Source organism: Stylophora pistillata, chromosome 2 (genome assembly GCF_964205215.1).
Source record: "Stylophora pistillata chromosome 2, jaStyPist1.2, whole genome shotgun sequence".
Classification (NCBI taxonomy): domain Eukaryota; kingdom Metazoa; phylum Cnidaria; class Anthozoa; order Scleractinia; family Pocilloporidae; genus Stylophora; species Stylophora pistillata.
In genome coordinates, this window is record NC_142520.1 from 52,786,555 (window position 1) to 52,812,718 (window position 26,164).

General features: G+C 39.8%; 2 protein-coding genes across 10 annotated transcripts in view; both read right to left on the reverse strand.

The window, feature by feature from the left end:
- LOC148740292 (uncharacterized) overlaps nucleotides 1-26,164 on the reverse strand; it is a 118,634-nt gene that overhangs the window by 84,578 nt on the left and 7,892 nt on the right. The window contains exons 4-13 of one of the 8 annotated variants that reach the window (XM_088750437.1): nucleotides 24,861-25,563; nucleotides 23,825-23,921; nucleotides 23,078-23,327; nucleotides 21,409-22,209; nucleotides 19,868-21,098; nucleotides 19,578-19,673; nucleotides 18,270-18,541; nucleotides 17,530-17,797; nucleotides 17,278-17,352; nucleotides 16,748-17,196 (exon numbers count right to left, since the gene is read on the reverse strand). The exons of 1 other annotated variant lie outside the window; for it this stretch is intronic. In XM_088750437.1, the coding sequence (XP_088606563.1) occupies nucleotides 17,315-17,352; nucleotides 17,530-17,797; nucleotides 18,270-18,541; nucleotides 19,578-19,673; nucleotides 19,868-21,098; nucleotides 21,409-22,209; nucleotides 23,078-23,327; nucleotides 23,825-23,921; nucleotides 24,861-25,563 (3,756 nt within the window). In that variant the 3' untranslated portion in view covers nucleotides 16,748-17,196; nucleotides 17,278-17,314. Of the gene's footprint in view, nucleotides 1-16,747; nucleotides 17,798-18,269; nucleotides 18,542-19,577; nucleotides 19,674-19,867; nucleotides 21,099-21,408; nucleotides 22,210-23,077; nucleotides 23,328-23,824; nucleotides 23,922-24,860; nucleotides 25,564-26,164 lie in introns of those variants that run through there. 6 more of the 8 variants (XR_015997102.1, XM_088750435.1, XM_088750438.1 and 3 more) reach the window with 6 other exon arrangements.
- Nucleotides 9,662-14,237, reverse strand: LOC148740297 (uncharacterized). 2 transcript variants are annotated; one of them, XM_088750611.1, is made up of 3 exons: nucleotides 11,380-14,237; nucleotides 10,714-10,984; nucleotides 9,662-10,200 (listed from the first exon to the last, which is right to left on the reverse strand). In XM_088750611.1, the coding sequence occupies exon 1, from the start codon at nucleotides 13,359-13,361 to the stop codon at nucleotides 12,702-12,704; it is 660 nt and encodes a 219-aa protein (XP_088606737.1). In that variant the 5' UTR covers nucleotides 13,362-14,237; the 3' UTR covers nucleotides 9,662-10,200; nucleotides 10,714-10,984; nucleotides 11,380-12,701. The 2 variants fall into 2 exon arrangements, with proteins under 2 accessions (XP_088606737.1, XP_088606736.1); XM_088750610.1 differs by having other exon boundaries at nucleotides 9,662-10,984.

Genomic DNA, 26,164 nt, shown 5'->3' on the forward strand with positions numbered 1-26,164 from the left:
CTTCGATTGTGCGTCAGCCCTCGGCGATCTATTAGCTGATTTAAAAAGTGAACGAAAGAATGGTACTCTAGATTGCTGAACGGGTGGAGGAGGGGCTGGCCACTCATTCGAACCCGAACTTACAGTTAAGTTTTCCTGGTGAACGGCTTCTTCAGCCAGGGCTCGCGCTCGCTGTCTAGTAATCAGGATAAATATTTAAGAGATACTACATGAGCCAGATTTCCCAAAAATGAAAGCAACGCAATCGAAAACGGTACTAATAAAGAGAAAACGCTACAGACCCGAAATTGAAAATCCAAACCTTGAAATTGACCATCAACAGCGATAATCAAATCAGAAGCCAACTGATCTATACACTAAATAAACTGTTACATTCTACGCTAGCTAGATCATTATAAAAGAACTCGGCTATCACTCAGATTTAGAAAGTCAAATTAGCTTGCAACGGAAAAGCATGCTGATAAAAGCGAAGTTCCACTCACAATTGTAGGAATTCCAAAAGCGTACTTTACCAACTTGTAGATAATGGGTGCTCCACCGGTTTTGTTGAAGACGGGTCCTCCACCAAATTTGTTGAGGGGTTTTACCACTCGCTTGGCAAATTAACAAGAAGTACTGAGACTCTGTAATTTTCTTCTTTATTCTCTCTCTTGTTCCACTGCTTATTTCTACTACTTATTTCTACTACTCTCAGCAAGGAGTGCTCCAGTATTAAATACAAAAATCACAGACATGTTTGGGTTAGCTAACCGTGGGAACTTCCAAAACAGGATGTTCAGTGTGGGTAAAACTCAAGGTCAGTTTTACCAACTCAAACATGACCACCTAGCAAACTAGTTATCTTCAACCATAACAAGGGATTAAAATGTCTAGCACGGTAAGTGCTGAGCCAAGTTCAAGCACACACTAAAAATAAATCATCAAAACTATAGATTCATCAAAATAGCACGTAGGGGCGAAAAGGCGAGACTTAATAAAACAAAAGCTAAACCTAAAAATGCTTGAAATATCGAGCCTTGAAAACGCTCTACAACAATATTCAAATAAATTTTAAGTCTACTCCTAAAAACCGACATTGATTCGGCGTGGACAATGTATCCTGGCAAGCTATACCATTTCCTCACAATCCGAATGAAGAAACAATATTTGTAACAATTACAAACTGCTCTTTTCAGATAAAGTTTATAGTTGTGGTTAGCTCTTGTACGCTTATTGGGAAACACAACGAAATCTGGGAAAGAGATGTGATCAATACCAAAAACTATCTTATAACATTTAACCAGAGATAGAAATTCTCCCCGCTTTTCTAGTGTTTGCCATTTTAGTAAGCTACAACGGTGTTCGTAATTCATTTCGCCTCGTTTCTGCCTTAAAGCTAGTCGCGAAGCTCTTCGTTGAGCCCTTTCTAGAGCCGTAATATCCTTAATCAAATATGGACTCCAAATAGGAGCTGCATACTCCAGTATGGGACTGACCAGCGATTTATAGAGCTGCGAAAACACGTACTGGCTATTAGTTCCGATGGACCACTTCATGATACCTAGTACCATATTTGCCTTGTTTACCATTGCAGATACATGCAAGCCCCAGGACAGGTCAGAAGAGATGGTTACTCCAAGGTCCTTAGTGTTCTCTACTGACCTAAATTGCCCCCCCCCCCCAGCGACCGCAGCGCGTAAATTGGTTTAGTTTTATCCTTTCTATGTGTAATACGCATGACCTCGCATTTATCCAGATTGAAGTGCGTTTGCCATTTATTTGCCCATATACTCAATCGATCTAGGTCACTCTGCAGGGCAGGGATATCAACATCTGGCGAACTGATTGTTCGGTAGATTTTAGTATCATCTGCATAAATCTTAACAGTAGATGTCAAATCTGTTGAGATGTCATTTATGTAGATGATAAACAAAATAGGGCCAAGAATTGTTCCTTGGGACACCCCGGACTTCACGGACGTTCAATCCCAACACTTTCCTCTAATAACAACGCGTTGCATTCTGTTTGTCAAAAAATGTTTAAACCACTGCAGTAAAGGCCCATCTATGCCGTACCTTTTCAGCTTAAGCAATAAACGCTCATGTGGTACACTATCAAAAGCTTTGGACATGTCTAGAAAGATAACATCAGTAGGTTTACAACAATTTCTAGCTTTAGCCCAGTCATCATAACAAGCTAACAACTGCAATAGAGTGGATTTACCGCTGAGATACGCGAATTGATTTGGGTTGAAAAGATTTTGATCAGACCAAAAATCAATGACTCGATTCCTCACCACCTTCTCCGCGATTTTGCATAGAATACACGTTAGTGAAATCTGACGATAGTTCTCTCTAAGATTCCTATTCCTTTTTCTGTACACCGGTGTAATATTGGCATTTTTCCACATTGTTGGTAGCTGACCCAGCGAAAAAGATGTATTCAAAAGTAACGCTAACGGAGATGATAACACCTGACTACATTCTTTCAGAATCCGTGGCGATATGCCGTCTGGCCCTGGGGATATATAGATATTTAAACTTTTCCGCATTTTTTTATCTCTTCAGGGGAACAATAAATGCTGCATAATTTCTGGTTAGTAACGTAATCAAAAACTGGAATGTTAGCTTAGTCCTCAACAGTAAATACAGACGAAAAATAGTGGTTCATGCTATTTGCTATACTAATATCGTCATTTAGAAACTTATCGTTTACTTTCAAGGATAGTAGATCACTTGATCCTTTTCTCTTGCATTTTACGTCATTCCAAAAAGGCTTCGGGCTAGTGTTCGATTTTAGCTCCTCAGTGATAGATAGTTTATTTAAATATACCTAGCAGCCTTGCGGCTGAATTGCGTATATTACAATAATGTAATTAAATAAATATATTATATAACGTATACAAGAATATTCAAAATTATAACAATTAAAAAATCTATGAGCTAAAACCTATCTATATTTAAAAGCTATATTTACATTATCTACATAGGTTTCTAGGAAACGGTCGTTAAATTAACTGTTGTTGTTATATTTAATGGTGGAGGCCATCATGAAGGTGTTTTTAAAACGGTTTGTCCTCCACCGGGGGATTTCGAAACGCCTGTTACGTCTTAAATTGTGCTTTGGATGGTTGGCACAAGGCAACAATTCACGAAGCCCGTGATTATCTTTTCCGATAATGTTGCTAAAGAGATTGCGGCAAATGTCTTCCATATAAGCCATGATTGGTGGAATGCCGGCAGCCTCTAAAATCTCGTGATAGTCTTGGCCTGAGCTTATAATAGAGAAAGCTCTTTTTTGAACGCGCTCTAACTCCTGCTGCAAATATATAGGTAATGCATAATAGAAAACAGGAGTCGCGTACGTTAATATAGATCTAATACAGGCCACGTAGAAAAGCACGAGATCTTTAAAGGCTACCTTTGCACGCTTTAGCTGAACCAAAAAATAAAGTCGCTTTGAGGCCTTCTTAACAACGTTGTTTATGTGTTCATTCCACGATAAATTGCTTGAAATTGTTACGCCGAGTAATTTTACATGCTGGACAACCTCAAGCCCTTTACCAGTCAAATTGTTTATATACTGCTATCGCGCAGAGTTACATTTCTTTTTTAGCTGATTATTAAACTTACGATAAGTGACCCAGTGAGACTCCATAGACAATTTTTTTAGCCCTCTTGTAGAGTAGTTTCTTTTTTTGGCAAAGTTTGATAAGGTTGTTGTCAATCCATGGTGCATTTGTGGATCTTATAACTTGGTGTTTTGGAATACACTCGTCAACAGCCAATAGTAGTAGATCCGACCATGCAGACCAAACAAGGTCGATGTTGTCTTCAAGAAAAGCACAGTGCCAAGGGATGTAATTCAAGAGATTCCAAAGATGTTCCCAATCTGCCTTTCTGAAGGAATAGGCCAATTTCTTGGACCTATGATACCCTCGAGGGGATCTCAATAGAAAAAAATTTATCGAGTTGTGATCGGAGAAAGGTTGACCAACCGTTAGGTCGTGTACTAAGTCAGGCGAAGAAACAAGAACTAGGTCTAAGATGCTTTCCTCTCGAGTTGAGTCCTTGACCAGTTGGGTAAGGAAGTTGTCGTTAATAATTTTGCATAACAGGGTGGTGTGGTCTGAACTCCTTGAGGCACAGATAGTTTCCCAGTTTATTTCAGGCAAATTGAAGTCTCCCAAGAGTAGTAGGTCGGAGTTAGGTGTCGAAAGAACACTGTCTAGGGCTGTTTGCAGATCTAGAAGAGGATTAATGTCGCTTTTGGGTGGCCTATAAAAGACCCCCAAGTTAACTTTCCTTTTTCCTGAAACAAGATTATGTGTACAAAAAGTAATTCGGAATCACATAGAAGATCTTCTCTTTGGAACACTTTCACTGTATCCCACGTAGCTATTAACACACCACCACCTTTACGGCCGTTGTGAGGACGGTCTCTTCTGAACACCGTGTAATTTGAAGGAAACAATTCGCTGTCTATCATTGTTCTGTCTAAATGGGTTTCCGTGAAGACCATAATGTCATAACGATAAGTAGCAATTTCCAATTCCAACAGGGCCGTCTTGTTAACTAAGCTTCTTGAATTAGCATAGAAGACGGATATATCAGGTTTGCGATGTCGATTTTTAGAAGCCACGTTACCGTCATGATTCCGATGACTTACACGGCTCGGACCAGTATGAGGATGAATATCTCCATGGGAGCAAAGAATTTCAATATTGAACATCGCGGAGTGATTGCTGTAGTAGGGTATCCTACTTTTAGCAAAGGCCCTTTTCTTCGTTGTTCTTATCACGACAGCAAGGTTCCCATAGTGGCGGACGCAACACGACGGACTGAAGAACACATGGCCATTTCTTTGCTGGTTTTTTCGTAGAAAACCAAAAGAAACACTACAATCTGTATAGTCGTATGGGAGCAACTTCAGAATACCATATGGTTTCACGGTATGGTTTCGAAGCGATAAGAACAAGAACCATAAGAACCACAAGCAAATCAAAAGGATATTCGGCAGAGCAGCACTTGCACGTCCGATACATACATATTTAGTCTTTGACTTGCATAATTTCCTCGAAACTCTAAAGGAATCTCCCCTTAAAAGCTTCCCCTTAAACAGAAAATCTTATTTTATGATCAGCTCTTTCCTTTGCCTGTTAACCTGATATTTTTATTTCAAAGCCTCTGAAACAGAAGACAAATCACATGTCATGCAACCACGCATTGATGAGTAGATTTAAGGATGGGTTTAGTTAGTAGACTACTTTGATACTAATTGAGTCTGCATGAGAGTGGTTAATTTCGAGCCAATCGGGTGTGCATTTTATTGCGTGTAATTCACACTATTGGATACTGAATGAATGCACTCAACTAGTCAGATTTGTTATGGTGAGTCTAATTAACAACTATTCACCGAAGTGGAGGTGGTTAGTGGTGGATATTTACCGAGCCGCGAAGAACATAGATCTTGTGGAGGAAGTGGAAAGCTTCACACAACAGATCGTAGCAGGGCTTCCAGCAACGCGTAAGCGGCTGCAAGATATCAGTGAAGCCCAAGACCAGGATGAAGTATGCAGGATGATCAAGAAGTACTGCCTAGAAGGATGGCTGGCTTACATGCCAAAATCTACCATACTCCGTCCATACTGGGAGAATAAGAAACATTTAACTGTGATAGACAAGATTCTACTATATGATGACCGTATTGTGATTCCAGCAGGAATGAGGCTGGAAATACTTGACCTCTTACATCAAGGACACCTTGGGATAACAAAGACGCAAGCACGAGGCAAGATGTCTGTGTGGTGGCCGGCGATTACTACAGCGATAACAGACATGGTGACGAAATGTTTTATGTGCGCTAAGAACAGACCAGTGCCCAAGGAGCCCCTGATGCCATCGTCATTCCCATCCAGGCCATGGGAAAGACTAGCCGCTGATCTCTTCAATCTAAAGGGAAAGAAATATCTTATTGTAGTCGACTACTACTCAAGGTGGACTGAAGTTAAAGTACTTCCCAGTGAATTGTCCGAGTCAGTAATCAAAGCCCTGAAAGAAATATTTTCAACTCACGGAATTCCAGACTTACTGGTGTCCGATAACAGCCCACAGTTTGCTTGTAAATCCTTCCAACTGTTTGCTAGTATTTACGGGTTCACTCATATTACTAGCTCACCAATGTACGCAAGAGGAAATGGTGAAGTAGAGAGAGCGGTACGTACTGTCAAGGATATCCTGAAAAAGAACGATGATCCCTATCTCGGTTTTCTAGCATACCGAACAGCACCTCTTCACAGTGGCCTGGCGCCATGCAAACTTCTGATGAACCGCCAACTCCGCACCCAGTTACCAACCTTCCCTGACAATCTACAACCAAACCTACGACTGAAAGACCAGGCAAAACTAGATGCAAAAGAGGAACTTTACCACAGCAACCATAAAAGCAACCATGACCGCAGATACAAGGCAAAAGACCTACCAGAACTTCAGAGCGGAGAGAAAGTTTGGATTCGCGATCAAGATCAGATGGGAAGAGTCCTAACGGCATCTTCATCACCACGATCCTACATAGTTGAAACAGACAAGGGAACACAGCTTCGAAGGAACAGGGCAGCCCTAGTTTCAGCAGATACCTGTACAAAGACACCCGACACCCAACCAGAAGCTAACGTTGAGACAGAAATGCTGAGGAAAAAATCCAAAGTGCCCACCAGCAAAGCCCTGACCACAGCTGCGATCAGGCCTACTGAGAGCTGCTACAAAGCTGAACCAGACACCCCGAAAGTGCACATGACGCACTCAGGGAGAGTAGTAAAACCGCCGCAGAGACTTATTCAGGACACTTGAACGTTGAACATTTGAACATTGCTTTCGTTTACAGTAGACCCTTATACTGTTTGATATGTCGTTTATAATTGTCTGTTTGATTACTGTAAAAGCTTTGAGGAAGGTATTGTATGGTATCCCTGTGGATTATGTATACGTATCACATGACTAGCACGTTCAGATAGATCCGCCATCTTGATTAAAACTGTTGACATTTATATTTGTCTCGTCCTGCTTCTTAATATTACATGGTGGCAGCAGTGGGATAGATTTCGAAGATCTATGTAAATATCCCCCGCTAACCACCTCCACTTCGGTGAATAGTTGTTTTAGTATATACTAAAACAGTGAGATAATATACACCCCCAAAAATTTATTTTAATTCATAAATTCCAGCAACGATTCCAACATTTTCCCGCGCGTAACGATCCAACGCGGCTCAGATTGCAGTAAGTGATTTTTGGTTGTAAAAACTGCCATCACGTTTTTTCTCTGACAGATAAAATTTCCTAAGACATTTGTTTAGCTCTGGGGGCAACATTTCTTCAAATGGTGTTCCAAACTCTTTCTGTTTTTGAAACCATTCTTTAAAAAACACCATTCAACTTTGATTTTCAAGTGAACAAGTGAGGTTACACAAGATTAATTTGCATTTGTAAACAAAACCTTTTTCGTTGGTTTTTTTCTATAAACTCCCGGTTACCATTACCTTTAAACACGGCCAAACCAAATTTAGTCGCTTTCTCTGTGTTTTCAGGGACTGCTTCGTCGTTATTTGAGTGATTTATTCGCTTGTCATGGATGCAAACCGGCACGCCATTTTTTTCCCGAGTTGCTCAGAAGTGAATAGCAAAGGATATTCGGAGTTTGACTAGCCAATCAGAGCGCGCCTTTAACACTATCCACTGTTTTAGTATATACTAAACTATAATAATCAAAGCCATTGAGTAGGTACTGGGAAGTATTTGGCTTAAAATGCATATTACATGTATGCTGTGGTTTCTTTGTTTCATCAAGAAAGATTGTTAGCGAATAACAAATATCTGAGTTCATCTACATCTACATAATTTTATTAAAGTTGCTAAAACCTTGAGGGGTATCACAGCAACTATATAAAAAAAAAAAGAAAAAAAATTTTGAAAACTAGGAAACTATTAAAAAATATCTAGTTCAAAGGTTTCTAAAAGAAAAAGAGCAATCGTATTTTTTCGCCCTTCACGTAATCCAGCAAGTTCTCAATAAAATGGGAGTGATATTTAAAGAGCTTTCCCTACTTTTTAGAAGATTTCGATTTCCACGAACGCGTAGGGAGAGCTCAATTTCTTAGTCTTTAAATAGCTCACTTGTGCTAAAGGTTATTCCAAATCATGTGATCATGCATCTGAGAAATTCCTGAATATCAAATATTTGCTTGCGCTCGACCATTCAAACCAAACATCTTCATGTTGAAATCAGGTAAATACCATGGAAATCAATGAGATTAACAACATCAATTCAAACAGGTTATCTCGAAAAAAATTTTGAACCGTGGAGTGTAATTTACCAAAGTATTCAGATCTGGGACGCCAGATGATAACGGAAGTATTTAGTCTTTGACTTGAATAATTTCCACGAAACTCTAAAGGAATCTCCCCTCAAAAGCTTCCCCTTAAACAGAAAATCTTATTTTATGATCAGCTCTTTCCTTTGCCTGTTAACCTGATATTTTTATTTCAAAGCCTCTGAAACAGAAGACAAATCGATAATCGCACTTTCGAATTATCGTAAAGAACATCTTGAAATATGTGAAAGAACACTATAAGCCCCTCACTGAGGAATGCTGCATGCAAACGGCATCGCTCATCATTCTTAGTACAAGCGTTGATCTAAACTACAAATCTCTTACCTGAAAAGAGGGTAAACTTGGAAGGAAACAGCGGCGAAATCTGTTATAAACTGTACTCGGTGGCTCTCAAGCTTAAAGTGAAAGCTACACCCAGTATCGAATTACGAAGAACTTTCTCTCCAGTCATGAGAGGTAGCAAAGCTTCCCGAGTGAGGGAGGGCGGGAAAAGGTTTGGTCGCTTTGCAGGAGTGGGTTGTGGAGAGCTTATATGAGCTTCGGAGAGATTTTATTATCAGCAAAAATACAGGAAAAAGAAGAAAGGTGAGTTAAGTCGCACAGTCCTTTTTTTCCATCATCTCAAATGAAATTCTTACTGGCTAACGTTGTACAGAAAGTACGAACACCGTCTGCTATTGTTTGTTGTCAAATTTTCCAACGGGAACTTTTATTGGGAAAAATCGGTCAAAGTTAACATTTGAGAAAACAATTGTAGGGTGCCTGTGATTTTTTTTAGTCAAGGTTCCTTTAGCATTTTGACGATGACCAAAGGAAAGTGGTTCTCAGAGTGTGAAACCTCAAAATGTCGTTTCCAAACTGGTTCGCACTACTCGTTTTCTGTTGCAAATTGAAAGAGGAAGGAGGAACACATCCACCGGAAGCTCTGTATCGAGTTTACTGAAAGTTAACATGAGAGAAACTGCAACCCTGTTGATCGTGAGGGGAGCATACCCAGATTTCTCCAAACATGAAATAAGGCAAGATATTATGACCTTACAGTGAGAGCATGTGACGTAGTCACTATTTTGCGAAAAAAATATATTTAAATCAGATAGTGCAGTTCTGGGTTTGCAAAATTAATGAATATAATGATCAATCAATATCTTATAATTTATAATCATGGCAACAACCACCGGAAAAAAAAAACACTAAAAACTTACCATTTCCTTTTCCGAATTCGAACAAAGCCTACAAAGCGGGGGGGAAATATACGCAATTTCAGGAGCCCGAAGGAACAACAAACGTCAATAAATGAAATAGATAAATAATTTAATGACAACGATGATGAATTAGGTGATTATAGTGATGAAAGAAACAAAGCGAACTTGAAAGTGGCTTAGAAAGCTCCTATGAAATAAAAGGAACGTCTAACACTTGTGTAACACACCCGAACGAAAACAAGCTCGTGAATTGGTGAGGATGTAATTTGCACTATTTTCGAGGTCAACGAAATTGTCCATTTTCCCAGGTATTATATGCTATACTTTGAACACTTGGATGCGAAAAAAAACTGCAATAGGCTTGGTTTTTTTTTTTTTTACTCATGATCCCAATGCAGTTAGTTATTTATTTTCTTCTGAATATTCCCAAAGTCGCTGTCAAAATCCAGATGAATTTCTTTCGCTTGCACATCATATCATTCTAGCTGATCGCCCTTGCTATTAACGCTTGTCATTGTCCCCGGCGATTGACGGACGAGCTAAAAACATGAGCAACTGGCTGCTCCATCTCACTAGTCTTCCTTATAAGGATCATTCTCAGCAGCAGCTCCGAAACTCTGGAATGGCGTACCTATGAAGTTTCGTCAAGTAACATCACTGAACAGTTTTAAATCTCGACTTAAAACCTATCTTTTTAAGAAGTATTTTTGTAGTTTGTACCATAGTTCATTTTATTCTCACAGTAATGTACTTTTGCTTTCTCTTAAACATATGATTGTAAGGAACTATTCATCAGCACATGTGAATACGCGATATATAAATTGGTAAATTATTACTATTATTATTGTTATTATTTTTCGAGGAGAGAAAAATAAACAGAAAAGAGACACAAATCTTTTAACTGAGTTCATTTGTTTAAATGTGAGATTAACATTAAAAGCAACATCATTTTGTACAGATGAACATAATCCTAGAAAAGACTAGACTGGGAAATGCAGATGATCCCTAAATATTTGGAGGTAAACTACGCAAGTGCCTTTCTAATATAAGAGAGGGTGGTAAACCTACAAACTGGAGCTCCACTTTAAAGGCTTGGTTAAATCTGTGCATCAACTATCACTTAGCCTAACTTAGATTCACTGACCTGAGTCCAAGGATCCAATTTTTCCTGACAGAAGAAGGGTGCATCATGGGTAAAGAACTCGCAATCTTTACTAGTGCTTCTTAATGAAATGTACTGACCACAGTCAAAATGGCCACAACCTCGCTGCTTGTGCAAAATACAAATGCCAGGTTTCTCGCCACACTTGTTCGGACAAGGTTTCCACAGTGTACATTGTACAAATAATTCCGAGGAAAGAGACTTTAACCACTGACAGGTGCTTCACAATTTGGTCCGGCAATGTTCTAGGTGACTGAAAAAACACATCCAAAAAAAAAAAAGAAAAACTTGATCAGTTTTGTTACAACAAAAGTGGAAAACAAATGAGCAGAAAAAATGGAGGGTAAAAAAGGAGTGAGGTGGAAGTGCACTTCAAAGAGGCAACGTGAGTGACGTGAGGACAGAGTGTACTGAGGAGGTCTGCATATTTAGTTGAAATAACCAGAGAGGATTGGAGTGGGCTTTTTATGAGCTCAAGTATTGTCTCCCCTCTTTAACATATACATGTAGGAAAATTCCTATCACAAAACTAAACAATTCTCTAGCAATGATAGGCCAGAAATACGACGAAGGCCAGAATGGTACGATTAAAGTAGCCACAGTCTTGGATATATACAAATAGTGAATTGTTCTATGGATTAGATTTACCTGGGGAACAACAAGGCAACTTTCCTCTGTCAGATTCTGAACGAAGAAATCCACTCCGCTACAACCTGGATTCCAAAATCTTAAATAGAACTTGTTGATTTTCTTATTATAGAAATTGGCAAAACAGTCCACTGTATGTAGACAGGCGTCTATCCGAAATTCGCATAGTTCCGTGACTAGAGTCCCACACTATACTTAACCACTCGACGACCTGACAAGGAGTCCCCTGGGACTTCTCGTCGTTGGTAATAAAACCGGCTTTCCATAAATCAGATCTAACGGAGACCGCTCACAGGAAGCTTGATCCGAATCAGTTAAGCAACCGACGCTGACACCAATCCAAAAGGGAAGACGGTAAATACCAAATACCTGAAACCAATATCACCTGAAAACTTTCACGCGAAACCTAAGAAAGTCTGATGATCTGGAAAAATATCAATATAATGGTAGCCACTCTTTAAATCAAACGAAATCGTGAACGCACCCTTCTGGAAATAAGGCAAAGCTATCTTCCAGTCTTCGTACTTGACTCTTTGTTTGGTAAGATGCTTATTAATGTACCTTAAGTCTAAGATTAATCTCTTCTTCCCGTTGGGTTGCACAGATACAGATAGAGGATTAACCACACGAGGGGGAGCTTGGACTTCTACCACACGATACGAACTTAGGAGCTCTAAGATTGCTTCCTCTACAAATTTTGGATAATACAAAGAAGGCGTATTGTTTTGGAGAACATTCCCGGAGGGAATTGTCTCGAATGGAAGACGATAGTCGTCTTGAATGACCGATAAAATAAATTCTGGCGCACCTATATCGTGCCAGAAAGATATGTTTCTCCTCAAACTACCTTTGACCTGCAATATGGCCGGCCCCGTTGAACTTTCACGTTCGTAATCACTTGTTACCTCGTCAAAAGAGGCGTCGTTACTGCTAATATTTGGATGCCCCTTCATTGAATCCTCCTGATCCGGGCTTAGTAGGTGTGGCGCTGCTCGAATAATGGAAACCGCTTCTGTTGGGCAGTGCGATAAAAGGGCTTCCGACTCTGCAGTCCTTGACCCAGTGTCCGGCGCCTGGGGCTACAACTCCGATGTGAACGTGGAAAGCGAGAGTGGGAGGACTAAATCAGACTGAACCGTTTATAAATACTGACACCACACCAATCAGGAATACCCAGGGGACACGCCCCAAATGGCGTGTCCTACAGTGAATTGAATCAACAGTGAAACAAAGTGTTAATGAACTGTGAACTCTGTATACCAGCAGAATATATATTTACGTTCTAATTCGCTGCGCTCAGACGAACGTAGAATATTTTCTACTTAAATTCTATAGAAATACAACACCAAAGGAATGATGGTTGGATGCTCAGGCAATCCAACCCAACGCGAGACGTAACAGAGAAAATAAAAGGTCTTACCGCGAAAAAGCTGAACATCGCTAGCAGATTTAAACTTTTTAGAAGCATTGCCAGAGTTAGCTTTAGATTCCTTCCTTTTCTTTTCTGCCGATTTCTTAGCCTTCCGAATTTTCTTTTCATCTTCAGGGTCGGAAGCAAGCTCGTCCGACTCGTATTCCTGCCCAACCAGCCACCCGTCTTTGCTTCTATCTGCGAGGTTTATTAATTTCTGTCGTCTCTTTATGAGCTGTCGCCCTTCTGCCACCAGCCAGCGGATCTCTTGCGGTTCGTTCAGGCTGACCTCTATCAGACCAAAGATGTGGTCCAGTAGGGCATTTAACTCGAACTGCTTCCTATTACCCTTGAATTTGAACTCGGCGGCTTCCTTAACGACTTTCGACTTTCCTTCAAGCTGCTTGCTTTGTTCGTCGAGTTGGGAGGCCAGATAGGTTTTGAAAAGAGAGAACACTTGATCTACCAAAGGTGGATTTGATTGTTCTTGCTGTGACGAAGAGTTTTCCGTGACTTCGGGTGCCGTAGTGATAACGACTTCTGCTTCTGATCGAGCCGTCTTACTGTCCATTGCTACAACTTCGATGTCAGCATGGAAAGCGAGAGTGAGAGGACTAAATCACACTGAACCGTTTATAAATACTGAAACCACACCAATCAGGAATACCCAAGAAACACGCCCAAAATGGCGTGTTCTACAGTGAATAGAATCAACAATGAAACAAACTGTTAATGAGCTGTAAACTCCGTATACCAGCAGAAAATATATTTTTCTTTTTAGAACATCTAATTATCAAATTGTAGACAAAACAATTATTTATTTTTCTTTCAAAGCTTTCATATTTAAAATCACATTTGACACTCACCCTGGGTTTTCTCAACCCACCTATGAACAAACCGATCCTGACAATTTTCTAGTACTCCTGTGCAATCATGAGTGAAGTAAGGGACTGTGAGAGTATAGGGGCTTACTGAAAAACTCAAAGGGACTGTGAGAGTATAGGAGCTTACTGAAAAACTCAAAGGGACTGTGAGAGTATAGGGGCTTACTGAAAAACTCAAAGGGACTGTGAGAGTATAGGGGCTTACTGAAAAACTCAAAGGGACTGTGAGAGTATAGGGGCTTACTGAAAAACTCAAAGGGACTGTGAGAGTATAGGGGCTTACTGAAAAACTCAAAGGGACTGTGAGAGTATAGGGGCTTACTGAAAAACTCAAAGGGACTGTGAGAGTATAGGGGCTTACTGAAAAACTCAAAGGGACTGTGAGAGTATAGGGGCTTACTGAAAAACTCAAAGGGACTGTGAGAGTATAGGGGCTTACTGAAAAACTCAAAGGGACTGTGAGAGTATAGGGGCTTACTGAAAAACTCAAAGGGACTGTGAGAGTATAGGAGCTTACTGAAAAACTCAAAGGGACTGTGAGAGTATAGGGGCTTACTGAAAAATTCAAAGGGACTGTGAGAGTATAGGGGCTTACTGAAAAACTCAAAGGGACTGTGAGAGTATAGGGGCTTACTGAAAAACTCAAAGGGACTGTGAGAGTATAGGGGCTTACTGAAAAACTCAAAGGGACTGTGAGAGTATAGGAGCTTACTGAAAAACTGAAAGGGACTGTGAGAGTATAGGGGCTTACTGAAAAACTCAAAGGGACTGTGAGAGTATAGGGGCTTACTGAAAAACTCAAAGGGACTGTGAGAGTATAGGAGCTTACTGAAAAACTCAAAGGGACTGTGAGAGTATAGGGGCTTACTGAAAAACTCAAAGGGACTGTGAGAGTATAGGGGCTTACTGAAAAACTCAAAGGGACTGTGAGAGTATAGGGGCTTACTGAAAAACTCAAAGGGACTGTGAGAGTATAGGGGCTTACTGAAAAACTCAAAGGGACTGTGAGAGTATAGGGGCTTACTGAAAAACTCAAAGGGACTGTGAGAGTATAGGGGCTTACTGAAAAACTCAAAGGGACTGTGAGAGTATAGGGGCTTACTGAAAAACTCAAAGGGACTGTGAGAGTATAGGGGCTTACTGAAAAACTCAAAGGGACTGTGAGAGTATAGGGGCTTACTGAAAAACTCAAAGGGACTGTGAGAGTATAGGGGCTTACTGAAAAACTCAAAGGGACTGTGAGAGTATAGGGGCTTACTGAAAAACTCAAAGGGACTGTGAGAGTATAGGGGCTTACTGAAAAACTCAAAGGGACTGTGAGAGTATAGGGGCTTACTGAAAAACTCAAAGGGACTGTGAGAATATAGGGGCTTACTGAAAAACTCAAAGGGACTGTGAGAGTATAGGGGCTTACTGAAAAACTCAAAGGGACTGTGAGAGTATAGGGGCTTACTGAAAAACTCAAAGGGACTGTGAGAGTATAGGGGCTAACTGAAAAATTCAAAGGGACTGTGAGAGTATAGGGGTTTACTGAAAAACTGAAAGGGACTGTGAGAGTATAGGGGCTTACTGAAAAACTCAAAGGGACTGTGAGAGTATAGGGGCTTACTGAAAAACTCAAAGGGACTGTGAGAGTATAGGAGCTTACTGAAAAACTGAAAGGGACTGTGAGAGTATAGGGGCTTACTGAAAAACTCAAAGGGACTGTGAGAGTATAGGGGCTTACTGAAAAACTCAAAGGGACTGTGAGAGTATAGGGGCTTACTGAAAAACTCAAAGGGACTGTGAGAGTATAGGGGCTTACTGAAAAACTCAAAGTAATACCATGAGTACAGTTGTTTAACCAACTGCAGGACTGTACCACTCACTGGTTGGCTGACTGACCTAAAAAGAACAATACTTTAAGTTTCCGAGTAAACACAGGAATATCTACACGTATACAAATGAAAAAACTACAAAACTTGACGTGGACTACAATCAAATAAAACTCGTTTCCATGGATTTAATCAAATAAGGAGAGACATTGGAAACTGCACTTGTGTGTACATCCGTATATCCATATGACACAGCATGATACTCTATTATGAGCAAATCACAAACAGTAAAATGCGAATATTTCAAGGTAAGAAATGTCTAAGAAGTAAAATGTACCTTTATCTTCATGTGCAGTCTTTAGTTACTGCTGGGATCTCTCTTTCTCTTCTTCCAGACTTGGATGACCGAGATTAGGTCCTGTTTTACGCTTTATTCACTCTACAAACCATTCCAGGATCTTCAGATCATTTGACGATGACACACACAGTGTACAATAAATATTTGCGGGAGTTTCATCGGGCGGAAGAACAAGTTTTGTTAATTTTTGTGCGGGAACACATTATTGAGAGTTTTGCTTTGAAATAATTTCTTGCTTGATAGAGGCGCTGTCCGGTCTCTCTGTCTTCGTGAAGTCTGAAGGATATTCCAGCTTTTGAACCAATCAGAATTAACATCGTTCTTCTTCTCCTGATCGTTGCTTTCCTCACCGACGGTTTTTGACCAAGTGTTCGCTTGAAAAAGTCGCTGTAACTGAAGGGGGGAGGGTAGGGTAGGAGAGGGATTAGTGAGAGGGAGGGTAGGGTAGGAGAGGGATTAATGAGGGGGGAGGGTAGGGTAGGAGAGAAATTAATGTGGGGGGAGGGGTGCACTCATAGTTTCCCTGTCAGCGAACTTTCACCTCTACATCCCATAAGTTGTCGCATAAAAATTTCTTTATCTTCCCTCCTCGGCCCCCACATCCAGTCAAGGGTGTGGCTATGATCACGGGTGCTGTCTAAAAACAGATGTAGATACTCTTGCTTTCTTCTTTTCAGAAATTTAGAATAGACATTAACGACGCTGCATTGAGGAGAGTGTTAGGAAAGAAGAAATGCTAGTATCCCTAAATCGTGTCATAAAATACATATTTATTTGAATATCTCTGTGATTTCTGTAATATATAAGCACTAATCGCTCTAGCTGCGTTTACAAGAAGCGTATGCAAGGACTAAAAGTACTTGGTAAATAAATCTACCATACCGACAAAATATTTCAAACCTTGACTTTAGAAATTCAATTTTATTTACGAATGTTTTATGTCTCCTTATGAATAACAAAAATAATACGCGTAAACTGCTCAAGTTGGCTGTTTTTAAATTCACTGTCTTTCTCCAGTCTAAACCGCACCCAAATAAAAAATTTCCTCTTGTTCTTTCAGTAACGCAACGAAATCATTTTCCGTGAATTATATTATCTTGATACTTTTCAGTTTTTAGAGAATATTATACACCGTGACAACTACTCAATTTATCAACAGACTACTCCAAAAGAAAAAATTTTTAAAAACTTCTCATAAAATTTGTTTCTTTTTTTAGGCCCAAAGCAACTCTACCAGTAAATAATTTTATACTTTCAACAAATTAGCCACATCTTCATTGTGCCGGGTTTTTCTTTTAACAGAGATCTGGGCCGAGTATAATGACTGTGTAGATAGCCTGTCTTTTTAACCTGTAAAAACAACAAACATAACAATGCGATAAGAAAGCAAAGGAGACTTAACTGCATCAAATGTCGTTTGATTCTACTCACTGAAGCGGGCGATTAAGTGTCAGTTGATGCTTGAAAGTTATTTATGAAAACAACCCACGTCATCACCTATGATTACTGAGCAAAGAAAGAGAACGGATAGTAAAATGGAGAAAAAGCCTTGAGGTTAAAGTCTGAATTTACTGTCATCTCAGAGTTAAGAGGGAGATTTATGATTCTAAGTAACAAGTTAAACGAAAAACACTGTTAGGAAACTACGCCTAAAATTACTAACTGTGCTGTAATGAGCTGTACCTTGAGCGGGTTGAAGGCTGACATAGTGCACCTCATGAATATGTCCCAGTACAAGTGCTTTGCTTTCGTCAACTGGACAATGTGGCGTAATCATTACATCATTGCTATGGGGTAGACTGCTGATCACACGAATGCACGTTTCATAGTAGTTTGCTGCGGCACATAAAATCACGTGATCACCCCAAGCGCCATCTTGTTCCATGTGTGTTAAATATTCAATCCATGTTTGATGTCCATGGACAAAGTTAAATAGATCTGTTCCATCCGGCTGTAAAAAAATCAGTTAAAGAAACAAACTTAAAAGAGGATTTTTGATACCAACTTGAGCGCGTGGGGTACGAGTGATGGAGTAATTTTTTTAAGAATGATACGAGAAGACCTTTAATTAGAAATTTAATGTAGAACAACAAGGATTCGTAAACAGCAGAAAAACAACAGGAAAGATCCATCATCTAGAGAACAACTGGAATTCTGTTTAGTGTTATCTCACGGACGTTTAAGGGGGCATTTATTACACCAAAATATTCAAATGACTAAAACCGTAAAAGTCTGCTTCTTCGGAGGCCACGTTAAGTAACAAATGGATTCAACTGTAACCAACACCATTATGCGGCTTCTTAAATGATAAAGTTATGCAGTGAACACTGGGATAGGCTCTGGTGGTGTTGACCCGTACACACCTTTAACCTCAAAAGAACAGCACGTGACATACTCTGTTAGACATACGAGCATCAACTTACTAGCTTTGAGTTACTTCTGAGGTACTGGACCAAGGTTTGTCTTAATCTGCCATATGGGATTTTGATTCCTTTAACTATTTCCAGTTGTTCTGACAAGGCATAGAACATACAATTTCCTGATCCCTGATTGTCAGATATTCTGAAGCCCTTGTCCGATGCACTATTCCTCAGTCCCAATGATAGATCTGTTTTGCTCTTGACTTTGCTTGCATTAATGTGCATCTGCTGAAGTTCCCGGATGATTCGGTCGAGAGAGCCTGGAAGAGACAAAGCTTTTATTATTCTAACAGCAGGAAAGAAACGAAACAATCGTCAGCTGAAAAATATTATTTTCCAATCTAGTAAGAGAAACTTGAACGGTAAAAAAAAAGGGAAGAAAGGGCTTCAACCACCAAACAACCGGTGTTTTGCCGAACAACTGAGCCTTAAAGCGATAAACTGGAGGTCAATTGACTTTTTATGGGCCAATGAATACAATAATAATCAAGAGTGAAGAAGCAGAGAAGGAAAAAATCACGGAAAGGTCTACACTCTGACATACATATGTAACTGGGAAAAGAACCCTAGGGCCCGTCATTTAAAGAGAGAAAAGAGCCGTTGTTTAACAAAAACTGTAAACCAAAGCTGCGTTCTAAACTATACTGAAATAAGCTGAATCTTTTATCTGAATATTTATTTTTGTGAACAGTGTCAAGAGGGCCAAAAGCTTGCAGTGGAAAGACAATTATTTAATGAAAAGAAACCTCTTAGAAAGAATACAAATGCCCCACTGCTTACGTAACACAGCGGTTAGGGTTGGATTTAATAGAAATGAACTGGCCCAAATGTATTTCCTCTACCCAAATGTATTTTCCTCTACCTGTGTCGGATGACCACTCTATTCTGAAGGGCCGGTACGTAAAAGTGTTTTTATAGGAACGGCATTTACAATTTGGCTTCGCTTTGACAACGAGCAAAAAAACGCTCCAAGTCTCCCTGTTTTTGGCAATTTATGTTTGTTTCCTGGTGAAATGGGAGAAAAACTTCCCCTGACTGAAAAAAATTACACCAAGCCATCCGTCCTGATCGGAAGTAAAAGAAATTTAAATTTATGTAAACATGTCTTTGGATTACAACCGATGAAAGCAGAGCTATAAATCTTGACATGAATCCCTCGTGCGAAACATTATCAGAACTACCATTTTCGAAAAACGTAATTGGCCGAGAGATCAACGTTAGGGAAAGTAGAAATGTTGGATCTACCTGTAACGTGTCTCTAATTGTTTGCGGATGTCAGTTACCATGTATTATTAATATTTTGGTACTTACTTGGAGTCACTAATGAATCAACTGTTAGTTGTTCGGTTGGCGTATCTACATTTCCGGCCTCCTGAGTTCTGAAACCTGTGTCTTGTCTTTTAGAAGCTAAACAGATAGAAAGAAACCTTTTTCAATATTGCACCAATCAAGAAGACGATAAAACAGCTGATTTCTATTCAGACTATTCAGGTTTGACACATTTTTTAATAGGTGTCCATGTTTTCCATGACGCTTTAAAACAGACTGAACGCCGAGTAGCCCCCAAAACACTTTTTGAAGAATATTCAAAATATTCTCACCATGAACAATGTCCCACATCTTTTCCACAAGAATGTCACACTGTTTCTCCCAGCTGAACAACTCTTCATAGGAACTCGTTAGTTGTTGAATCTTCTGAAGTCGGTCTGATCTTTCCTTCTCTCGAACACCAGCAATTGCCTTTGCCCACTCCTTAGGGTCCTCAGACTCCACCACAACTGATTTCCCTGCTGGTACAGTGCACAATGCCTCACCAAATCCTGAGTTGCCACTGACAAGAATGGGAAGACCAGCAGACAAAGCTTCTAATGCTGTCAATCCAAACCCTTCGGTTCTTGAGGGCATTATGCAAAGATCAACTTCACAAAATAATTCTTTCAATTTCTCTTTACTCTGCACGAACTTCCTCACAGACAGCTGCGTTTTATCAATTCCACTCTTTAGCAAATTCGCTGCAGCCTCATCCTGTTTACCGTCAGCTGCACCCACGAAGATCAGATGGTAGGATCTGTCTTTCAGTTCAACTATTGCTCTGGCAGAGATATCGTAGCCCTTCAGGCTGAAGTCCTCTGGATCACCACGGCCAAACGTTAGAACCTTAAACTTGTCCATATCAACTGCAGCTTGTTTCACATAGGAAAACTCACTGAACGTGCTTGGCGTCAGTTGAATTATATCTTGGTGCTTCTCGCATGAGCGCAGGTAGGAAGAGTAAGCCTTTGTCAACTTTGGTCCAACTGCTACCACAGCATCTGCCAACTTACACAATTCCACTTCAGTTGTGTTCTTCTCTTCACCTTTAGAAATAGCCTCAGAATAGTTCTTGTGCATTCCAAGTTCTTCAGGCGCAGTGTGCACAACCTGAATCCACTTGCAACTGTGGTACTTTCTGATAACTTGGGCTTGCTTACCAAGCTTAGCACCATGACCCAGTACAAAGTCAATGACGAGGTCTCTTGGTGGGAAACTCAACCAGTCAAGAGGGTCACTGTAGCCTGTAAGTTTCTCTGCTTCTCTGATGGAAACACTGAGGCTTCTTGCAGTTCTCTTGTCTTCTTCAGAACAGGCAAACTGCGGGACAAGGAGAGTGACATCCACTTGCGCATGTTTGGCCAGCAGAATGGCAAGCTGTCTGTTTATGGTGGACAAGCCTCCCATTGATGAACTCCACTCACTGCCCAGGAGAATCACCTTCAATGACGCGTCAGACTTCATTGGATCAATTTCACCTGCTTCACCTTGTGATGTAGCAGCCAGATTTGAAGATAAACCCTGAAGAAAAAGACGTCATGGAGGATTAGGACAATAACATAACATACCATAACATAAAATGTGTGTTATCAAATAAATGTATGTTGATCAATACTTAACCGAGAGACAAAAGAAAAGAATAAACTTCAAAACTAATTTCATCGTCATAAAGATTCTCTCACTTATATTTGAAACTGGAGACAAACTATCAGAGCTACCTTTCTCAACACTGATAACAGCACATTTAATTCTTAGATAAGGTAAAATAGAGGAGAAAACTTGCAAAGATAGATCAGAGGCTGGAAATCTGTGCTTACAAAATCGAGCATACCTCCGTTCTTCTTTTCGAGAACCATTTCTCCAATCCACAGGGAGGAAGTATTTTATCATCGATATTTCTTTTACATATTTCCGCTCGGCCTTCATTTGCATCAATGAGGTGGAAGCAGTCCTCGTGGGTGCACGTGGTTTTCACATGGTCTGAGCATGCACGACTTGGTTCTTCTGCCCCTTGATGGCAGTAAGGACATGCAACACACAGCCTATACTGTAGTCCCCTCAGGTACGGCATCTCTTGTGACAAATTATGAAGGGTGTCTTCAAGAAATTCTCGAACGACACTTGCTAGTTCGGCGGAGTTCTGTCCTACAACCTGATGACTCTGTGTTCTTTGTCTCAAGATTACCTTCACAAATCCTGTTTTGCATACGAGGACAAAATCATGAATATCTTTGCCAATGATGAACCATGCTCCATTTTGGTACAGGGTAGGTTGATCCGCGGGCCATGTCTTTGAACACCAACGGATAGATCGTGAGACAAGCTGTAAGAAGAGGCCATGAGGGACAAAGCCATGGACAAACAGGAGATACAATGGACAGGGATCTGTTGACGACGGTTTCATCTTACACAGTTTATCAGGTGATGACTTCAGCTGAGCTGGTACAAAGTACTTTACGTCAGTTGGGGAAACTGAGAACTTAGCAATCAAACCAAATCGCTCCATCATGTCTAAGATGTCTTCTTTGATGATTCCTTGGCCAATAAAGCTGGAGAACACATGATCAACATGTTCCATGCTGAGGATGCCACTTCCTTCAAGTTCTTGCCAGTACTTAGCATACAGGGGATTCTAGAAAATGTAGGTGGAACAATACAACAAATCTGGATAACCAAAGGCCACGTAATGTTCCTTTTGAATGTTTCCCACGTACATTTATAAGAAATAAAAGTTTATTTCCATTAATACACTGAAATGGTCGGCTATGAGACCCCTAGTGGGCAAATTTATATCTTGGGTTGCTCAGAGGTGAATACGCCCACTAGCACACGCAAAAAGAACTACTCAATTGTGTGAATACAATTATTGTGAGCAGTAGCAACTTAATGCGAGTCACTAATTGTGAATAAAAAGGCTAAATCATTAAATGGCCTGACAAGCTGCAAAAAGTACATAAAATAGTGTGAGGTCAACAAATCATATGATTATAACAATAAAACAATAAAAGACACATGTTTACAGGTGTTATCCAGTCGTTTCGTAACCATGCCGATTCTTTCGTACCTACACGATTCGTACCTAGGCTCAGACATTTCGTACCCACTTTCGATCAGTTGGTCCCCAATCCTCTGGTCGATTCTTACCCAACAAATTATAACACATTGCCGCAACCATCGGCAGCCTAAAACCAGAAGCTAAGACGGAATCTTCACAGCAGTTCGTCGGTTACATCGAGGAAAACTGGATTCGCAGCACAGTTTAGCCCCTCAAGTACTGGGGCGTATTTATGCAATCAATCAGATCAAACAATGACATTACGGCTGACATCAGAAGAGCCGCTGGTCGATGCCGTCTACCCCTCTACATGTTCTCTATAGCTTTTGAAATAAGTGCCCATTTCTTCGAAGAATCATCCTGCTTAGTTTCCAATTTGTTCTAATTTATTGAACAACAGTTTCCAAGTAAGCCAGTCTTTCTAAAATGAAAATAGTTTTTCTACCTGTTTATTGAAAGGTGGAATGGTTATCAGCTGCTTGAACAGATCAATCAGCCATTGAGCCTTCAGTACAACTGTACTGCGGTGCTTGATTATCATTCCCAGGCCATGGTAAAAACTGATCATGGAGTCAAACTCTTTTGCATCTTCCATGAAACAATCTTTCCTTGCGTAGTGCTCAAGTTGTTGCAGATTTCTGTGATAAATCTGTTTAGCGACCAAAGCTTCAATCACTTTTTCAAACAGAAACCACCTACAAAGCAACAGAATACCTATAATGCATTATGGCATAAAATTGGGTCTTAAATTCAGCCAGACATGCATGTGTTTAAAGTCCTCAAGTGTTAATACATGTATTGCCTCAATCATACTATCTTCAACTTTCAACTACAACAGACATGATTATTTTTTGCAACATACAAAGTCAATTCCAAGAACTGTGCCTACTCAAATATCAATCACATCTTCTTATCTTTTAGAATTATAACATTGTCGTAATGACACAAATTTAAATTTTGTTTCTCTGCACTGAAGCAACTGCTGCGCATTTGTACAATCTATAGTATTGCAAATTTTGATGTATCCACAATTTAATCCAGAGGTGGAAGGATAGTTTTTATTACCTATCTGCACATAAAATTATGCTAAATACACTGCGTACCATCTTTATCATGGCTGACTTGAGGGAAAAAATCGATTTTGAAGTGCATGAACTGGGGTTTTTCCGAATAAATTGTGTTTTTTACTTACCTCACTGGTATCTTCTCTCCCATATAAGGCTCTTGCTTCAACACCTTCAGGATTGTGTTCTGTAATTCATTTATACCATCTACTTTTCCTTCTTGCTCTGCAGGATGTTATTTAGAAAAGGAATTCAAAGCATAATACAACACAGAAACATGCGCTTACAATGAGCATAGTATGATAGCATAATTTTATACTTGTATAATTGCAGAGATTTTACAGCTGACAACTTAGCTAAGATGACAATCTCTTTAAATCCCCACATTTTAGCTCTTCTGTTCCCTATAATTACTCCATACTCTGAAATTAATGGCTCCATCTCCAAAAATTAATTGGACTCTATATGATGCTGCCAGTATATTCAGAATATAGAGTAGCTGAAAACTTAAAGCAGAGTGCAGGTTATTAAAAAAAACAACAACAACAAACAACTCTGACTTTTTTCCACTACAATCAAGTCCTAACTCATTCCACCACGGTAATATCTTTTAATCCCTCTACAACTTCCACTAGAAAAATTGTTCTGTCTCTCTATCTACTTACAATTCAAACTCTGACTTTTTTCCACTATAATTAAGTCCTAACTCATTCCACCATATTAATATCATTTAATCCCTCTACAACTTCCACTAGAATGTTCTGTCTCTCTATCTACTTGCAATTCAAATTATAATGAAGCACACCATACTGCCTGCTGCTGGATAACACGTAACAATGTGAGTCAGATAATAATTACTGTATGCTCAATGCTTGTCAACCATCTGCCAATATTGGACTTTTGGTTACAAAAATTGCTACAAATCAAGTGTTCTTGAAATTCACCCAAAGATAAGCTTTTATACAATTATAAAGTCAACAATTACTGCAAGTAACCTATGGTTATGGATACAAAATGAAATCACTTATCTTACCTGTTTTATCATTCGGGACAGTGCCCGGTCCAATACTACATATTGGACTGGCAATGGAGCATTTTGATTGGTTGATTTTAGTTATAGGCCCTCTGACTGCCCGAGTCGTGTGATAAAATCATTTATCTTACCTGTTTTATCTTTTCCAATCTGCTTTCCAATATTTCGGATAAATTTTTTCATCAAATTAGGACTCTGAGTGTTGTCAATGCAGAATAAGGGTTTGACCACATGCTTCTCACATTCCATACCAGAAATTCTCTTCTGAATTTGTTTCTTTATTACTACAATGTCTTCAACTGGTTTGTCAGCATGTGTGCCAACAATGAACACTGGGGGGTGGAGGTAGGGCAGCTTGTGTTGTGCATCATCATCTGTGTCATCGGTTGCCAGGGCAACACTATGTACTGTAGCCAGCCATGACAGCAAATTCTCCATGTTTGTTTCATTGTTAGGATTTTCCAACTTCACATCATTACACCCTTGCCTCATACTGGGCTCAGCTGGGGCATCCAGAGGCTTGCTGAGATTGTGCACCAATATGTATAATGCTCGCTGTGATAGGAAGATAGGATGGCTGGCGTAGTACAAGTGTTGCCCTGCAAAGTCCCAAACATCCATTGTAACATAGGATTCTTCTGTGAGTAAGGCACTTTTGATGGATTTGCCTTTGGCATACTTTAACCATTGATTGACATGCTTCACAGTATCAGAAGGTTGAGAAACATCAATCTTCACATCAGGCTCAGCTTGCATGTTTTCATCTTTACATTCAGTAGAATGTTCATTGCCATTGTTTGGCAGAATATCTGTGAAACCTTCATCCTCCTCAACCTGAATGGAGAATTAAATGAAACATTATGGTCACTTAAGTGTATATAATTATGTAATCAAACTTGACATCATGGACAGGTTGCTAAATGATAAAACATTATGATCACCTCAGTCTAGAATAATTCTAAGGGGGCAAGTTTCTAATAAACTGTTGGACTAATTTAGTGAGGGGGTATAACAAGATAACTTGGTTTACCGACTGAGTTGAACTTATAAATTGGCTACTGTAAAGAGTTCTGAAACCGACATCTCAAGTGTAAGAGCCCTTAGATAGAGATAAACTTAGACTAAGACATAGAAGAACAAATCCTCCCACCCTGGAGCTAGTCAACTCAGACGAAGAAATGTTTGAGATGCAATGAATATACATGAAGATCATATATTTTTTAACTGCGGTATTACAAACGTATGATGCACGATCCTCGCAGTAGATAGCGCTATTTAAGCAATAGCGAAAATCAGACCTGAAAAAAATCAGGCCTGTACGGGACTCAAACCACTGACCTCTGCAATACTAGTGCAGCGCTCTAAATAGCACTATCTTAACTGCGAGGATCGTGCATCATACGTATGTAATACCGCAGTTCAAAAAAAATATATG

Coding starts and splice junctions, on each gene's coding strand:
- LOC148740297 (XM_088750611.1), bottom strand. CDS start 13,361: ATGGACAGTAAGACGGCTCGATCAGAAGCAGAAGTCGTTATCACTACG.